At 38.7% G+C, this 17,187-nt stretch overlaps 1 protein-coding gene across 2 annotated transcripts in view; it reads right to left on the bottom strand.

The window, feature by feature from the left end:
• STAG1 (STAG1 cohesin complex component) overlaps positions 1–17,187 on the bottom strand; it is a 200,267-nt gene that overhangs the window by 26,861 nt on the left and 156,219 nt on the right. For both annotated transcript variants that reach the window (XM_076341726.1, XM_076341727.1), the window contains 3 exons: positions 12,204–12,291; positions 10,503–10,583; positions 1,561–1,653 (listed from right to left, as the gene is read on the bottom strand). In XM_076341726.1, the coding sequence (XP_076197841.1) occupies positions 1,561–1,653; positions 10,503–10,583; positions 12,204–12,291 (262 nt within the window). The remainder of the gene's footprint in view (positions 1–1,560; positions 1,654–10,502; positions 10,584–12,203; positions 12,292–17,187) is intronic.

Raw genomic sequence — 17,187 nt, 5'->3', positions numbered from 1 at the left:
GCTTAAGCTAGAATGGTTGGTATTTTCATGAAGCTAGGTGATATTTTCACATTATATAATATTAATAAAATATGCCAAGAGTAACTACTCAGAATATTAAAAAACAATTAAAGTTAAATCTGCTGGAAGACAATGACACATCAGTCTCTCTTAAAAATACATGAACTAGTGACATCTCTGAGCTCTTAATATTTATATTTATCAACTTGCAGAACACAGTGTAAATGCCAAGCAGAGCTATCTTTCAAAAAAAATAAAACTGTCCTTTAAGAAGTATTATCTTTTAAAAAACACAGGCAAAAACCACAGGCCAGTTAGTTACAGTCTTTGCAAAATCTTGGGAGGTGTGATAGAAATGCAATTTGTAGACAACTAAAAGATATCAACAGACTTGATATAAATCAGCATATATTCATAAAATCTCAGCAAACAAACCAGCTTTTTTTTTTTTTTTTTTCAGAGACTGCAAATTATTTCAACAAGCCCTTGGATTTCATTTCTTTTATTTCAATTTCTAAATTGAAATATAGCAGAAGCTTCCCACTCCATGCATGCGTGGCTTTCCAAAAATCTACACCAGAGAATGGGATAACTACACTGAACCGTAAAAAAAATCTGATACCTTATTATGCAATCATATTTCACATATATACTTTTGGCATATATGTGCACACACATACACATGCAGAGAGATGCACGCACTTAAGTTTTCAGTCAGCCTACCAAACAGGATAGCACAGCAACCTAAGCTATAACCGTTGTATTGATGAGAATCTTTTTAGATTCTCCAGATCTTTATATTTCTATAATGAAGACACTGTTTAAATAGATATTTTACTCTGATTTCTCAAGGAGACATAAGTATTTGTGAAGTGATGATTTTTGCATAGTGTGAGAGGACACTACATTCTTAGTGTTACTCAGAGTATTTTTGTGAAATGAATTAACTTTTTTTCTGCTAAAAAATACGCAGTAGTATGACCTGTGCTGCTAGAAGCCTCAATTTTCTCCCTTTAGCCACAATGGGAAAGAGATGCAATCATTAGTATTCACCACTACATTTAATGGAATTATTAGGATAACGAAATAATGAAATATCACTGATGCTTCAGGCATTTCCCTTTGGCAGGAAAGCAGTCACTCTAGACTCCCTGTTAGTCAATAACAGGGGGAAAAAATCCAGAAATATACAGAGAAAGATTCAGCCCATTTGAGGTCTCAATCACCCCCTAAAAGTGCCTATTTCCATCTGTTAATACAGTAAGTGTCTAAAAGATTAGGCTTTTATTTTAGGTGATTGAGATAGATGCCTAAAGTTATGACAGCTGAACATGAGCCTAAGTGTCCAGGTAATCCTTATTGTTATATCAAAAATGAATTTACATTAGCTGCGCTTTGAAGGTGCTTTTAATACAGCTCTTCTTATGGAGTGTTTGTTCAGTTTTATTTAGACAGAAGGCACAGACGATTTTACTTTAAGTTTGAAATAATGTTGTCTTGAGTTTTACTGCAGTTTAATATTCACACTTTTCTAAAAGCATGTGACAGAATTTCCTTTACCTGTTCTTTGACCGGAGTGTTGACATTTGATAGACACTGCTGGCAGACAGCCAGAAAGGATTTCACAGTTTTCCTCAATACCAACAAGTCCTCCTAGAATAAACATTAAAAAGGGATAATATATAAATATTACTAAAAGGTTGCTAGGAAAAAGCAAAATAAAGAGATGGTGATAATTTCATACCTCCAATCCCATAAACTAGCCAAACAAAAAAGGCCATGAAAAAATATTCTATTCATAGAGCATAGAGTAAAACAAGTCATTAATTTTCAGAGGAATGACCCCAAGTTTCCCTGTAATAAATAATAATAATAAACCAATACATTCCTGAGTTAAATTGTCTGTATTTTATATTGAATGTAAATTATAAATGTTTCAGAACAAGAAGTTTAGTACAACAAGGCCAGCCTACCTGGTGGTTTATAAAGAATTCTGTACTCAGATAAATCAACACGAACAAAAAAGTAAAATACCAATGAATGTCTCAAGGTCAACAAAAACATTATCCTAACTGCCCGCAGACATGGGAAATGTGAAAGCAAATCACAGAACCTGACGAGTTATGGAAGAAGGAGGGAGGTTGGTTGATCTGGAGAAAGAAGGATTTGTGGGTGGAAAAGATAAATGAATGACTGTTCCTGATCACCTTGATCTAGAGACAACTGATGTGTATTTTAAATGTGGGTACCAGAAGTGGCAGGTTCAATAGGAAAGCTGTAGACTTTGACCTGGGGGAATTAATGCTGTACCCTGACGAATACTTATTTTTTATGGATAACAAAATAAACTAGTGAAAGCAAATCAAAACAAAACATAAGATACTGGAGCATAATCATAAGAAAACAGCAAGTATCGTAACCAAGAAACATACTGAAGATGTACATGGCTTCTTGGCACATACTTAGTTACTCTGTTTTACAGTAGTAATAAACCAAACACCAAGAAGAAAACAAGAACCAGAAATCACTAGGACTTTGTGTTAGCTTCAAGTTTTGTGAAAGGGACTAGTTTTGTCAGCATTGATTCATAGATTCTGCTACTCTGCATTGCTCAAGTGATACAAATGCTTCTGCCCTGTCTGCTCCTGCCTGCCATACCATGTGTCTCCCAGCACTCAGATCTCCTCCCGTGCCACTAGCAGTTCTGCCCAGGGCCCCACAGATGACAGCATTTCTCACATGCACCTGGGACCATTGCTTGAAAGATCTTTCCCTTCCCAGTTTTCACCATCACTGGTTTCACGTAAAGAAGGGATCGTAACAGCCATTAATTCACACTGAGACTGCTGGCCTACCGCTGCTGCAGACTTTCCTCCATGATGCCCCTATCAGCTTTCAGATGGAAGACCACGTGCCCTACAGAACATCCATCCTAAATCTAAAGAATCTACATAGTGTACATGCAACATTTTCCTTGATAAAAATTCCAATTTTTAATTATGCTGGCTGTTCAGTCCATGTGTCTCACTTCTAGTTTTAGCTTCTCTTCTTGTTATTCTTTGTTTACCGAAAAGCCTTTTTGTGGTCCGTATATTCCCTCTGTACTGGTTCACAACAGAAGGCAGGTCTGCAAGCGTGCCGAAGCTCCCCAAGTGTTCCTAAATCTCTGAACCTCTTCTAATTTTCAATAGAGTGAGTGTGATTTTCTGATATGGACACTGAAGGTCTATGAGCTACCTCACCTTCCTATTCCTATTAATTTTTTCTTTGATAATATAGCTAAGGATCCCTTTGTGCCACTGCATTACATTGCCATTACATGATCTGTAAGACAGCTCTGCTCTAGTCTAAGTCCCAACTTTCCACTCATCAGCCGTCTTGTTCCCAGATATAAGCCTTCCATTTGGCAGCATTAAAATGCCTCTTTCTTTTTTTAATTGTATTTTGTTTACCAATTGATCTATGTCATCCACATTTTAAATACCTTCACTTTACCTTTTCCCTGATGATTGGTAAAAATCATCAGTTTTTAGCAGAGAATGCATCTCTCCTGGAATGCATCAGAAGCTATCCCCTTGTGTGAGGATTTCCCACTTAGAATTTTTTCTAATATATTAACCAGCTTTGAGCTATTGACTATGAATTACATTAAATTCACATATTCACCTGAAATGCAATGTGATACTAATGTCTTACAGAAACTGGTATTTCAACTGGTCTCCTTATCAGTCAAAAATGCAATCTTCTCAAGAACAAATTTATTTGTTCTTTCCGGTCTTATCTGTTGGCCATGTTCTTTCTGCCCTTCAGCCTTGTACTGACTGTGTTTTCTATCAGCCAGTCCAAGATTTTACCTAGGACTGATGCCAGGGTTATCAGTTCACTGTTACATAGTAATCTGATTTACAGCTTTAAACATTGGGATTACAATCACTTTAATAACTTCCTACTTTCTATCACAATTATCTTCCATTTCAATGGATTCAATAAACTAAAACCTATGAAAAATCCTATATAAAGTTTAAAAAGCAAATGAGCATGTCTCCCACTTTTTTTTTTCTATCAAAGAATGAGTAACAGGTAGGTACACTTTATGTATTATCCTGTCTTGATAGCATGACAAAGATTCCTTTTGAAAAGTTACAGACAGCAGAAGAAAGCCTGACTGAACAGTGCAACAGAGCCATCTGGAACTTTTCTAAATTTGGAGAAATCCCCAGACTACTAGAGAGTGGTAATTTTTTAAAAAACAGAAAATGGTAAGAAAAAAAAGAATTAGATTTTCAAGTCTTTTACCATTCTCAGGCACACAGCCAAGGCTCTTGAGGTGTGATTACCTGATATGCTGTCTTCAGCAGAAAAACTGGTATAAAAAATTTTACCATCCTCTTGGTTGCCAGGGTAAAACCATGGGGTCACACTGAACTGGATCACTAAAGTGACCCAGGATAAAAATAACCCTTTCCTGAACTGTACAGCATAATATCTTCAAATTTAACTAGTCCATGGCAGGAACAAGGAGGAGCCACTAAGAGCAAGGACTTGTATTGGCTTTGCCACCACCTGTAACCGAACAACTGTGTTCACAAGACTGCTATCTAAAATTCTTCAGTTATTTTCTAGCTTTAAATCGAAGCTTGTTTTTTCCATTGAAGCCACATAGAAATGCTGTGCTTCTGCTAGGTTCATCTAATAAACCCAATGCTTTTCTTCCTATTTTCCCATTGCCTTTCCTCTAAATTACTTATTTGTAGCATTAACTTCCTTCTCCTTGCAACTCCAAGTCTTCAATAAACTTTACAATGTTCAAGAGCCATTTGCTTTCAACGCGACTGTGGAACACAATCCAACCTTTTGCACCTTGTGACTCTTTTCCTCCCTTCAGCATTTTGTGCTTTCTTTCATTGTGCCCATATGAATATGAAAAGTCACCAAGTCACTATGTTGTTCTTTAAATCCCTCTTTAAATCCCCTCTACTAATTCCTCTGCCTACTAATCACTTTGTAATAGCTATGCATTTGGCTAGTCTGGCTGCTGCTCATTCAGAACTGTTTCGCCTTTGTCTTGCCTCTGAATGTTTGCTCTATTCATGCTTTTTTTTTTTTACTGTTCTAAGATTTTGGACTCTATTCTTTCGCAAATATTTCCTTTTCATTACATACATGTACAGTTCATAGTACAATAGTCCCAGACACCTGGTTTATTGAATACATGAAGAAATCTAGATGGAAAAAACAACTACATAATCCAATCCCCAATTCTCCTACCTCAAGAGAGGTAAGCAATCTTGCTCCCCAAGATCTACAAACAAGAGAACTCTTGCTGAGAAATTACCAGCTTCCATTGAAACCATCCTCAAACCCCTTTTCATGTTAAGAACAGTTTTTCTCTAGGCTACAACAGATTGCTCCCACAAACTACACAGTATAAACCACTTCCCCCACAATACTGTGCTGCTTACCACTAGTCTGCTTACCGACAGCCCACACAGTCATGGCCTCAACCTCCTCTGAACATGTACAAGATGACAACGAAAGATTAGAGCATTAGGCTATGGGTATTTCAAAGCTTACACATTTCATCCTTACCTGCTGCAACCTTCCTTTTAGTGATCAATTTTTCCTTTCAGATCTTAGACACTGACTCCACTGTATGCACTCTTTTTTCCACTGGCCACCTTGAAAAAGAGTTTTAAAATAACTCCGCCCCAACTCTATGCTGTATTTAAGTTAACTGGTGGAACCTTTATTATTGGGCAGATAATTTGGACTTTCTTACTAATTCAAATAATCAGTAATTATCATCCTTATATTAAAATGTCTTTGAAACACTTTTATGCTGATATAACTTCCTTAAGCTCTATGATCAAAATTATAATCTACAAATGCTATTACATAGTGGGGGGGAATCTGCAGAGCACACTCTTGGTAATAGCCTGGATAAACAACAGCTGATATGATGAGAACATGAGTGCAACAGTGCCTGTGAACAGCACACCCAAAACCACCTGTTCCGAGGGGGTATTTGCCTAAAAATGATAATGCTAAGAGGAAAGTTAACAATGAATTTGCTTAAAATGACCAGGAGATTACCAAGAAACTTTTGAGAAAAAGAGGAGTCACCTTGAAAAGAAGTATAAAAGCAGCATGAAAAGTTGTGATTATGGAGAGGAATCTTGAGGTGGAACAGAGCAGCAGTCAAACCAAGTCAGACACCCCAACATTGTGACCTGTGGCACATCCTCTCCCCTGGAAGCTCTAAGTAGCCTGCATCCATCTGAAGGACTGTCAATATGGGGTGCAACACGTGGGAACCCACAACCTCAAGCACGTGTATGTGATTGTGGAGTGCTTTGTGGGTGTGGGTACACATGAAGCTGGAGCACCCACACGTCCAACAGCAGCCACATATAAGCAGGGGATCTCATGCTCCCAAAAGAAGGGCAATGTACCTCACATTTCCTGTGAAAGTGGGGGTGTGCACGTGTAACTCAAAATTGTGTGTGTGTCTTGGGGAGGGGATTAGATTAATTTGTGAACAGTTACAGAAGGGTAGTTCAAAATTTGTAGGTGTTCATTAGCATTATGAAACTGTCTAGTATTCTGGTTTACCTGCTGTATAGCTGATACTTATCCTGGAGCTGTGTGGCACTGACTGCAGGTTAATCATGTGTTGTTAATAAATCAATGAGCTGACTTGATTCTAATTTGATTTAAACCACAAGAGTCAAACAGTTTTTCCCTGCCACACATATCTTTCCCTATAGACCAACACACCTAACCTCATGTAGTCAGCCATAACCCAAAACATTACAGCTCTAATATAAAATATTCCTCAGAAAGCAATAAATGTGCCCTGGGTTTGGGCATAATGCCCAGGACAGTTTCCAAACAAGGGCAATCCTCTTAGGAGAGAGGCTGTATTTTTGGAAGAGCTATCTGAACACCAGATAAAGAATAACTTAATTCCAAAAAGATTCTGTTCCAGATTGTATACCCCTGGTTGCCATGTATGACTCTACCTTAGAACCAATACACAAAACTATTAAGCAATTGAGCTCTACTCAAAGAAGAACTCACTTTGAAAGAAATCTTACCAGAACCACCCATCCCACCCGCAAACTCCCTGCAATAAAATGTACACCTAATGAATGCAGAGCATACCTGACTAAGAAACGTAGAACTTGCCAATATATGCCCACTACTACCAAACTTAATACTTCCTCCCACAGAAACATTAACACCTTTGAATCCTGTACTTAATTCCAAAATGTTAATATACTTTATCCTGTGCATTGAATGCCTACATGGTAACTAAGTAGGTGAAACAGAGCAGCTACTATTTGCCAGCATGAACCCACACAAATGACCCAGCTGGCAGCAGATGAACATTTCTTACAAATCGATCCCTCCATCTCTGATCTCTCAGCCTCGATGCTCAAGGGAAATCTAAAAAATCATCTTCTAAACACGAGCCTGGGAACAAAAATTAATAAATCTACTGGATACAGAAAAACAAGAACTTAGGATTAGTTTTATGACATATTATAAATTCCCTTCTCCCCATTAGCCTCTTCATCTTTCATCTTCCTTCTCTTCCCCACTATCCAGCTCCTACTTCCCTCCTAGTAACTGTCTTATCACCTCACCTTCCCCTGCTCCCACCCCCCTATAGGTACCAATGACCTTTTCCTTCAGAGGCACTTTACCTGATCTGTATCTAAATAGAAACCAAGCAATTGTTCTCAGCTTGTATTTTGCTTTGTAATCTTCTGCTTTTATTTCAAACCTGAAAGGCTTCTATGTCCAAAAGCCCCTCTAATTTTTAAAGCTACATCCATTGGTCTACTAAAGATACCACTTCAGCCTACAAACCATCACCTCCCTCTGTCCTTAGATCATTACAGCTACAGCAAAGTAACCCTAGAAAGCTGGATGGACCTACATATTAGAATACCGTGTCAGAAATCTTCCTGTAAAAGCCTGAATACTTAAAAAATGCTCATGAAATACACTATTTTTCATTTTGAGATGCTTGTGTTAATGCCTTTGTCTTCCCATAAATCATACTTCAGAAGTGATCCCCTTTAATGTCTGCTAATTTATAAGCCTAAAACATGGCTTATAAAACAACCATGGGCAAAGTGATCTCCTAATGGATTAAACGGCAGATAGAGTGCAGATCAGATTTATTTTCACAGTGAAGAAACTACAGTGGAAAGTTTGATAGAAAAAACCCACACAAAACAAAATGCTACAACCACATCAGGTTTGTGGATTTCTCTTTATCCCGTTTCTGTGGTGAGCATAGCTGAGGTTGCTGGCCAGGTATGAAGAGCTGAAGGGCATTAATGCAGTGCTCCTCTTGAACTAAGCATGCAGAACACTCATTATTTTTGTAGGGAGTGGAGTGAAACCCCAAACAGTAAGTTAATAACAGCTCTCAAGGTTAATAGTAATCATCATTTTCACTGGGGATTCCAGAAGCAGAATTGACTTGTAGTTTGAATGGTCATTCTCAGTGGAGCCTTCATAGTTCTTTCCATTCCTATGAACTACATTATGACTAATATGAATCAGAATAGTATTAGAAATACATGAGAGATCAAGGCTATTCTGCATTCATCTTATAAAACAATGTCTCATATAAATGTATCCTATTTTGAAAAAGTAGGCAAAGCCATACAATTGCACTAAGCTTGTTCGCAAGAAAATGCAGTCACTGAAATGAATAAAGGTCTTTTTCTCTTTCAGTTTAACTGGACCATCATGGTAATATTGCAAACAACAGTCCACATTAATACTTTGAGACCAAAATGCAAAGCTTCTGACCAGGTCCTACGCAGATCGATGCTGTATAAGTTAGTTGCTAGCTGTAGTTTGTTAAGTATGTTTCTTTTGCTATAGACACAAGAAAACATGAAACTTTTTTCCAGCAATGCTGACAGCTATCACCCTGCACCATCTATGTTATACTGCAGCAATTTATGTATTTAGTTCAAAATAATGGAGACAGGCAGCAGAGGGAGATGAGAATCTCGCCAAACGCTCTGTGTCTTGGCATTTGCACCCAGAGCAAGGCAAGACTGGGCATTGCTGCTCAAGGGGGCCCAGCAAATAGGAGGACAGAGTGGCTGGGCATCTTCAGGAGTGGGTAAGACACCTAGCAAGACCCAATAGTCAAGAGCACATGGGGAAAAATTTAATAAAGGTGTTGAAGACAGTGTCCAGGCTTGGATAGTCAACCAGGTGCTCTAAGTGCACCTGCTTTAAGTGCTTGGTTTTTCATAACCAAGTACAGGGTACCCACTACACAGGTGACCAGCAATCCAGTTTTCCTTACCAGGGAAGCATTAAGAATGAGATTTGGTGTGTTGGTTTTATGGACTTAAGGGTTGAAGCAGTGTATGGCCTCCTAGATTTACTTTTAGTTACTTAGCTCCTTCTGTCAAAGTCAAGTTTCTCCCTAAGGATAACAATGCTGCTAGCCAGGAGGACTTCAGATGTTTTATTGTGATGAGATTCTGAGTTCATTTAAAAGAAATGGGATGTATTCAGTTTTCTCAGTTATAAGGAGTCAAGATGTAATATTATATACTACCACCATGCTAAAGAGAAAGAAGCTAAAGAAGCTGAGAGGGGAAAACGGGAACAAAAGCCAGAATAAAGAATACCAATTATTCTTTTTTTCTAGTAGCTATTTTTAAATGTCAATATATGTCAGTATTCAAAAAACCTCAAAGAATTTACAATATATTTTTATAATTTTTATGTGCATAAAATGTTTATTTTATTAGTACTTTAGTATAGCATCTTTTTCTTTTTGATGCTGATGGGGAAGTGCCCTTGCTACTTCAGTTTTCATACCATTTTAATTTGAAGTATTACTTTCGAAAAAGCCCTAAGAAGACAGGATGTTTGCCTCTGATTGAGAAAAGAGCTAAGGAAAGGTCCTGGAAAAGCTAAGTATAATAAACAAGTTACATGTAACATTGTCCTTACTGCATTACAATTGTGTGCACTTACTTTATATGAGTAACTGTCACTGCTATAACCTTACATTTATATTTAGCAACATAAAAGATGTAAGTAAAAGGTAAGCAAGGCAAATACACATAATATTAAGCTATCTGTGGTATACTGATCAACAGTATTGCTTACAACTATTAGGTAAGCATTGTCAACATTACTTATCCATTCATGCAAACTGCTGTACTCACAAAGTGCATTAAGTATCTTCAACAATAAAAATATAAAAATCATTTAGTATCAAATCCTGATAAAGACAAGCTTCCGCTGTTTGTATAGCTTACTTAGACATACGCATGATGTTAAACAGATCTTGAAATATCGAATAAATCAAAACACCAGCATTTTATATCTGTTTCATAACAACATAAAATGACTGTACAATGAATAGAGTTACAGAGAATCAGGTCTAATGCCTTTTTAGGCAAGTTGCATTTCTTCAGTAAAATCTGTATCATCAAATGTCTACTTACTTTGGAAGGGGAGCCTTCAGTGATCTTCACCAGCTGCCAGAGAATAGAATAATGGGAACACTGCAGTGCCTGAACAACTATCTGTAACAGAGGGAACAGAAAGAATCCGAGCACATTGGAAATATCAAGCAAATCAGTAAAGTGTATCTAAAATTTATAATGCATTTTGGGGAGAAGAAATAGGAGCAGCTCTTAGGTAGTACTTTTTGTTTTCAAGGATATTATGTTTTTCCTTAGTCAGTTTGGTGCAATAAGAAACCAGCCTACTACAGGTGAAAAAAAATACTGTGTAAATGCTGGGAAACAGAACAGAAAACTGCATTAGAGTACAGCAAGAGGTGATGTCACAACATGATAGAAGTACAACCCAACATCTACATATCTCAGTTCAAAAGCATCTGTTTAAATACCTCTAAATCTGACTTCACTAGTAAAACAGTCTGGAAATTTGTTCCACTGTCAAATGAACATGTAGCCCAATTTCTAAAAAAAGGGAGAAAAATATGTATTTTCTCATAGAGAAGACTAGGCTCATATTTATGGTGCCCATAAAAACATCCATGGTGTCTTTTTAAAATTTCAAATCTATATTAGGTGCTAAAAATTTCAAAATCTTTTTGGCTTGAAGATGCTTCCAATAGTTTGTGGTTCTGTGCAGAATAAATCAAGTTTGTAACAGCTCTAATCACTTCACAAAATACTTTTTTGAAAGATATCACTAAAGACCAAACCATTCCTTTTCAGCAAACTCCTTCTAGTGGACTGGGGGAAGAAATACTGAGGAGAATTCAGATTTCAGAAATTTTTTCCTAAGATCTTACAGAAGTATCTGGGGAGCCGTATCACTGTCAAACCCAGAAACTGAAGATGGCTGGTAGTTGCATGGACAGTTTTTATCTGCTGGCCCCTTCCCTCCAGGTAGGACAACTCCAGCATTAAGTAGCAACTGCAGAGAGAGCAGAAGGTCCCACAGCTTAAAGCCATGACTTTCACATGGCGTGTGGCAATGCGTCCTCCATATGGTCCTTTTCAGAAAATACTTTTACAGAATTTCATGAGAATTCCCCCCCCCCCCCCCCAATGAAGTTGGGTTAGAATTAACAACTGGCTTCTAGTTGAAATCAAATTATAACTTAAAATGTGCTGAAATACCAGAGCAGGCAGTCTGCAGTTAAAACTGGAATCCTGGGAGAATCTGAAATGGTCCCTGTGCTCATCCATGAGAAGACTAAAACCAAACTAGGAGGAAACAAAGTCCAAGATGTGTCCACTAAAAGAACTCCACTGGAAAGGCTGGCCAGCATCCCTGCTAAATGTTGTTCTTGTTTCCTGGTTTTCATAAGCTTCCATCTTACCTTCAATGCACAATAATCGTTTGTGGTAATTCTAATTGCAGCCAAGGTTTACAAATGTTGGGTCTCAGTGTAAACATAATGATTTATGGATTGCTTTTCACAGCCAGGAACATTAGTTATTCTTTTCTTTACAGATGAGAAAGGTGAGGCAAGTAGCTCAAAAATCACAGAATCCAAGATTTTTCACCTCCTGGACAGTGCCTTGCTACAATACAAACTTCATTCAAAACTCCATGTTTTTCCTAAGTAATTGAAGTCTAGTGCATTAATCTTTTGCATTTCTCTACAACTAGACTCTAAAACTTTGAATCCCCAAATGATGCAATGCAGTTGTTGCTAACTGTACCTGTTCTGGCATAGCTCCATGTTCAATTCCAGTTCTTAGTAATCTGTAGCAGTTACTGAACAGATCCCATTTTGTGAGATCATGAGCACTAGAACGAGAGGTAATAGAGACATTAGTTTTGTTCCTCAAAACTCCACATCACAGTGAGAATATAGCCTGACCAGGCAGCTCAGTGAGCAGTTTGGTATTTTTGCAAAGCTGAGACAATACAGCCTGCTGACAAAGCAGCTGCACAATTAGTTCACACCATGCTAAAAGCAGAAGTTAGGCCTTCTGATAATTGAGGAAAAATGTTTTACTACATGGTATTTTTGTAGGGAGAAGATAAACACTCTGCATACCATACATCTTTAAAGGTTACTTAAGTGTAGCTACAAGCTCCTTCTCAGTGTTGCCTCTAAATCATCTTTCCTCTTTGGTTCTAAACATTGACAGAACTCCAGAAGGCACTTCTCTGGCATTGCAGCAGAAACTATGGCCAAACTGTAACCATATATACTGAATGAAAAATGGCTTTAAGCAAAATAAAGTTACATATTTTTCTGCTGTATCATTCGGAGAAAAATAATATACATTATCACTAGATACTAAATATCCTGAAATATCTATAAGTAAGACAGCATGATATACATGTATATGAGACAAGAGATGGTGGTTGCCACCCCCCATTCATTGTGTCACATTTCAGGTGTACCAACCCGATTCGCCAGCGAGAGGAATACAAATGAAATTAGCAACATATATTCTACAGCCTTACAGACCTCAACAGCTTATGATATAGCTTTTTTAATACAGAACTGAGAAATACAGAAGAAATTATAAAACATCAGGTTGCCTGAAAGACAAAAATTCTCTCAAAAAAAAATTAGTTTAACACATTTTTCTGCAGTAGAATTAAACTGAAATAGTTTGAAACAATTTATAATATGTTTATCAAAGAGCAAGCCACCTCAGAATAATCAGAAACTTGGTGATTAAAATACCCACCCAGAAGACGGGATACTCAGACTGAATTGGCAAGTCTAAATTAGATAAAGCAGTGAGATATGCTCACTTTTCCCAACCCTTTGTGTCTGCCCTGCTTTGGAGCTGCCTGACTTTGCCTAAATAATTAACTACCCTGCTCAGCCAGAAAGAATAATTCTCTAGTTCCGAAACGGACAGAGGTTGAACTCAAGACTGGGAATGCCTAGATCCTGTTGAAACCTCTAGTATGAAATGCTTCCCAGTCTGGAGTGTGTTAGCCCTGGAAAACCTCACTGATAGAAGTTTCACAGAAAACGTAACAGTTAATGCCCTGAGAGCAAGTGAAATATGCACCCTAGGCTTGTGTCATTAAGCCAAGGTACACAGAATCATAGAATCATAGAATCATTGAGGTTGGAAAAGACCTCTAAGATCATCGAGTCCAACCGTCGACCCAACACCACCATGTCCACTAAACCATGTCCCTAAGTGCCTCATCTACTTGTCTTTTAAATACCTCCAGGGATGGGGACTCAACCACTTCCCTGGGCAGCCTGTTCCAATGCCTAACCACTCTTTCAGTGAAGAAATTTTTCCTTACATCCAATCTAAACCTCCCCTGGCGCAACTTGAGGCCATTTCCTCTCGTCCTATCGCTAGTTACTTGGGAGAAGAGACCAACACCCACCTCGCTACAACCTCCTTTCAGGTAGTTGTAGAGAGCGATGAGGTCTCCCCTCAGCCTCCTTTTCTGCAGGCTAAACAACCCCAGTTCCCTCAGCCGCTCCTCATAAGACTTGTTCTCCAGACCCCTCACCAGCCTCGTTGCCCTTCTCTGGACACACTCCAGAACCTCAACGTCCTTCTTGTAGTGAGGGGCCCAAAACTGAACACAGTATTCGAGGTGCGGCCTCACCAGTGCCGAGTACAGGGGCACGATCACTTCCCTACTCCTGCTGGCCACACTATTTCTGATACAAGCCAGGATGCCATTGGCCTTCTTGGCCGCCTGGGCACACTGCCGGCTCATGTTCAGCCGGCTGTCAACCAGCACCCCCAGATCCTTTTCCGACAGGCAGCTTTCCAGCCACTCTTCCCCAAGCCTGTAGTGCTGCATGGGGTTGTTGTGGCCGAAGTGCAGGACCTGGCACTTGGCCTTGTTGAACCTCATACAATTGGTCTGGGCCCATCGATCCAGCCTGTCCAGGTCCCTCTGCAGAGCCTTCCTACCCTCGAGCAGATCAACACTCCTGCCCAACTTGGTGTCGTCTGCAAACTTACTGAGGGTGCACTCGATCCCCTCATTCAGATCATCGATAAAGATATTAAACAAGACCGGCCCCAGTACTGAGCCCTGGGGAACACAAGTCACATCTTGACTTCTAATTCAAATCCATGAATGGAACAATAGGAAAACTTAAAAAAAAGAAACAAAAAAACTCCCCCTGCCTTAGATTCTGGATGGTCTTCAAAGTATGGAAATAAAATGTTTCATATATAAATTACAGGCTGTCAGAGAACCGCCTCTGACTAGCGATATTAAGCACATAGATGCTGCTTCAGCAAATCACAGGGTTGCTAGCAAGGTAGAGTTCTGCCTCCTTAATTACAGCGCTGTAATTAAAGCACTAAAATCTCCTCGGTGTACAGAGGCACATATCAGCATAGATTATCCTACAGAGAATATGAAAGGAAAAACTGTCTCATTTCTGACTTTTCATTTTAGAGCCCTCCATGTCAGGCAGCTGTCACAGGGGGCATGCCCCATTACCCTGACAGCTGGGGGCACCTTAGCTCTTTGCTCTGAGCCTGGCCTTACAGATGATCTTGGGAAGAGCTTTTCAGCTTCCAAAGCTGAAAAATTCTAACCATAAACAAGTTGCATAGGGCTTTTCAATATAAACTTCCTTAAAGAAGAGCCCCCACATTAAATTTAGGCATATTCTGGTACACCTTTGTCTCTTTTGAACTACTTAGCAATCAAAATGATAGTTATAAAAGTACCTTGGACACAATACAATTCTCCACAGAGGTTCAGATTGATATAGAGGCTCCTAGAATGAAAATTCACACAACACAGAATTTTCCTTTAGTCCCTCCCATGTCAGAGAGTCTTCATGGATTACAGAAAAGGAAGCCCAACATTTCATCAAAGGTTTCTTTTCATCCCTATAGATAGCACTGTCTGCTGGGGCACGTTTCTGCCAGAAAGTAGTCAGATGGAGTAAGAGTACCAGTTCCACTGTGTTTCTGAAAGTGTGGAAAGTAGCAGCTTAGAAACTTCCTTTTAGAAGAGGTGATCTCTCCACCTACAAAACTGCTTCTCTTTTTAAAGCAGCACAAAGTGAGAGAAGCTGTACCTTGGGCTTTGAACAGCTATGCTAGATACAATCCGATTTCTCTACTGAGGTTTCATGTATCATCATTTCTACTTCTGGATATAACAAACTTCCACATAACTCAGTCTGAAGGATGTACTGGTCAGCTACTGGAAAAAAGGTTAAGCAAAAGGTTTCTATAACAGGAAGAGAAGATCTGCTGGTCTGACCATGAATTTACCTATCTCAGAAGTGTCCTGACTGATCATGCTTATACTGGTAAAAACATGACTCGTATCCGGAGAGTTACTATAGCCATTGCAGGCTTACGAAGTCAGTGCGGAGGCAGGAAGGAATCAAATTCCGTATCATATTTGAGGACTACTGGACAATGATACCAACAGTCCTGATTTCTAAATGTGAAACAATGCTCTATACACAACACAGCATCAAAAGAGCACATCCAGAGTAATGGAGATGATGCTTGAGATTCACACGTCTTGCACTGAACTAACTGAAGTAACTAAATAAGAAATGCTGATATTTTGCAGTATACAAACCGCTACAGCTGTGAAAGCTCAGCTGAATTGGGCTGGAGTCAGTATAGAAAAATTGTCTCCATATACTTAAGGCCAGAAAAAAATGCCATAAATATCAGTGAGACCCTGGCAAAAAGAGAAGCCCAAGTATATACTCCAGGTGTTCAAGACCTCAAGAAAATTTATCATTATATTCTGAAAACTTGGAAGGAAACATTGTAATAATGAATGATATCCTTGTTTGATGAAAAGACATGAATTAAAAAGTGTGCTGTGAGTGCTTTCTTGCCATGACCCTCTCAGAAAGAGGATTAGCTCAGGCTTGGAAAATCTCAGTATAGAAGCTTTTTGGTCTGGAAGGCTTTTCTGATAATCCCCTACCATGTTTTTTTCCACCTTGCTGGGCTTCTTTTTCCTAAAATATGAAGAGGCAGCAACTACCAAGGAAACACAAGCACAGATAAGGTACAGTAGAGTTTCTCTCACTGGAAGAAGAGAGGGATTTGTTTCTTTTTGAAGCCTCAGCAACTACTTTATCAGTGCACTTTTAGAGGATCTGAAAGGTATCAGTTGTTAGCCTGCAATTTCAACAACTTCTATTGATTTAATTTCTTTTGGCTCCCAATTGATGACAGAAAATGACAGTATCAGACAACAGCCACCATTCTTTGAGATGAGAACGCTCAATGCGAGTTTTGAATTGAAGATCTTAATCTCACAGCTAAAGGTTTGGCAAAAATTCTGTCTCGGATGGTGTGATTGTTTCCTTTCATAAAGAAATCACATCAGATGTAACATTCAGTAGAGTAATGAAAAGTTTTCATTACTTCTTTATATGCAAGCAGATATTAATTAGAAATTCCCATTGAAATGTAATAATAAATAACAAATCAGCTGAGTAATGATAGACAGTCTCTCTCCAGCTCTTTAGCTTTGATTCTTTTCTTTTTCCTGTTTTTTGAAGGTGAAGGTAGATGTCCCCGACCCCGATTTGTGTGTTAGTCTACAAAGCTTTCTTTATAGTCTGAATTAACTCTCTAGAGATTTGGAACCCTAAAGGAAAAAATATATATGGGAGACTCTCAGAAAAGCCTTAAGATTTGTGCTTCTTTCTTGGATGTGAACTATAGCTTTCACCAGTCCTCTCAGGAAAGGCAGAAT

The sequence above is a fragment of the Aptenodytes patagonicus genome, chromosome 6, assembly GCF_965638725.1.
Source record: "Aptenodytes patagonicus chromosome 6, bAptPat1.pri.cur, whole genome shotgun sequence".
In the NCBI taxonomy this organism is placed as follows: Eukaryota; Metazoa; Chordata; class Aves; order Sphenisciformes; family Spheniscidae; genus Aptenodytes; species Aptenodytes patagonicus.
Note: the sequence above shows the minus strand (reverse complement) of the source record. Positions and strands in the feature narration are given on the sequence as shown.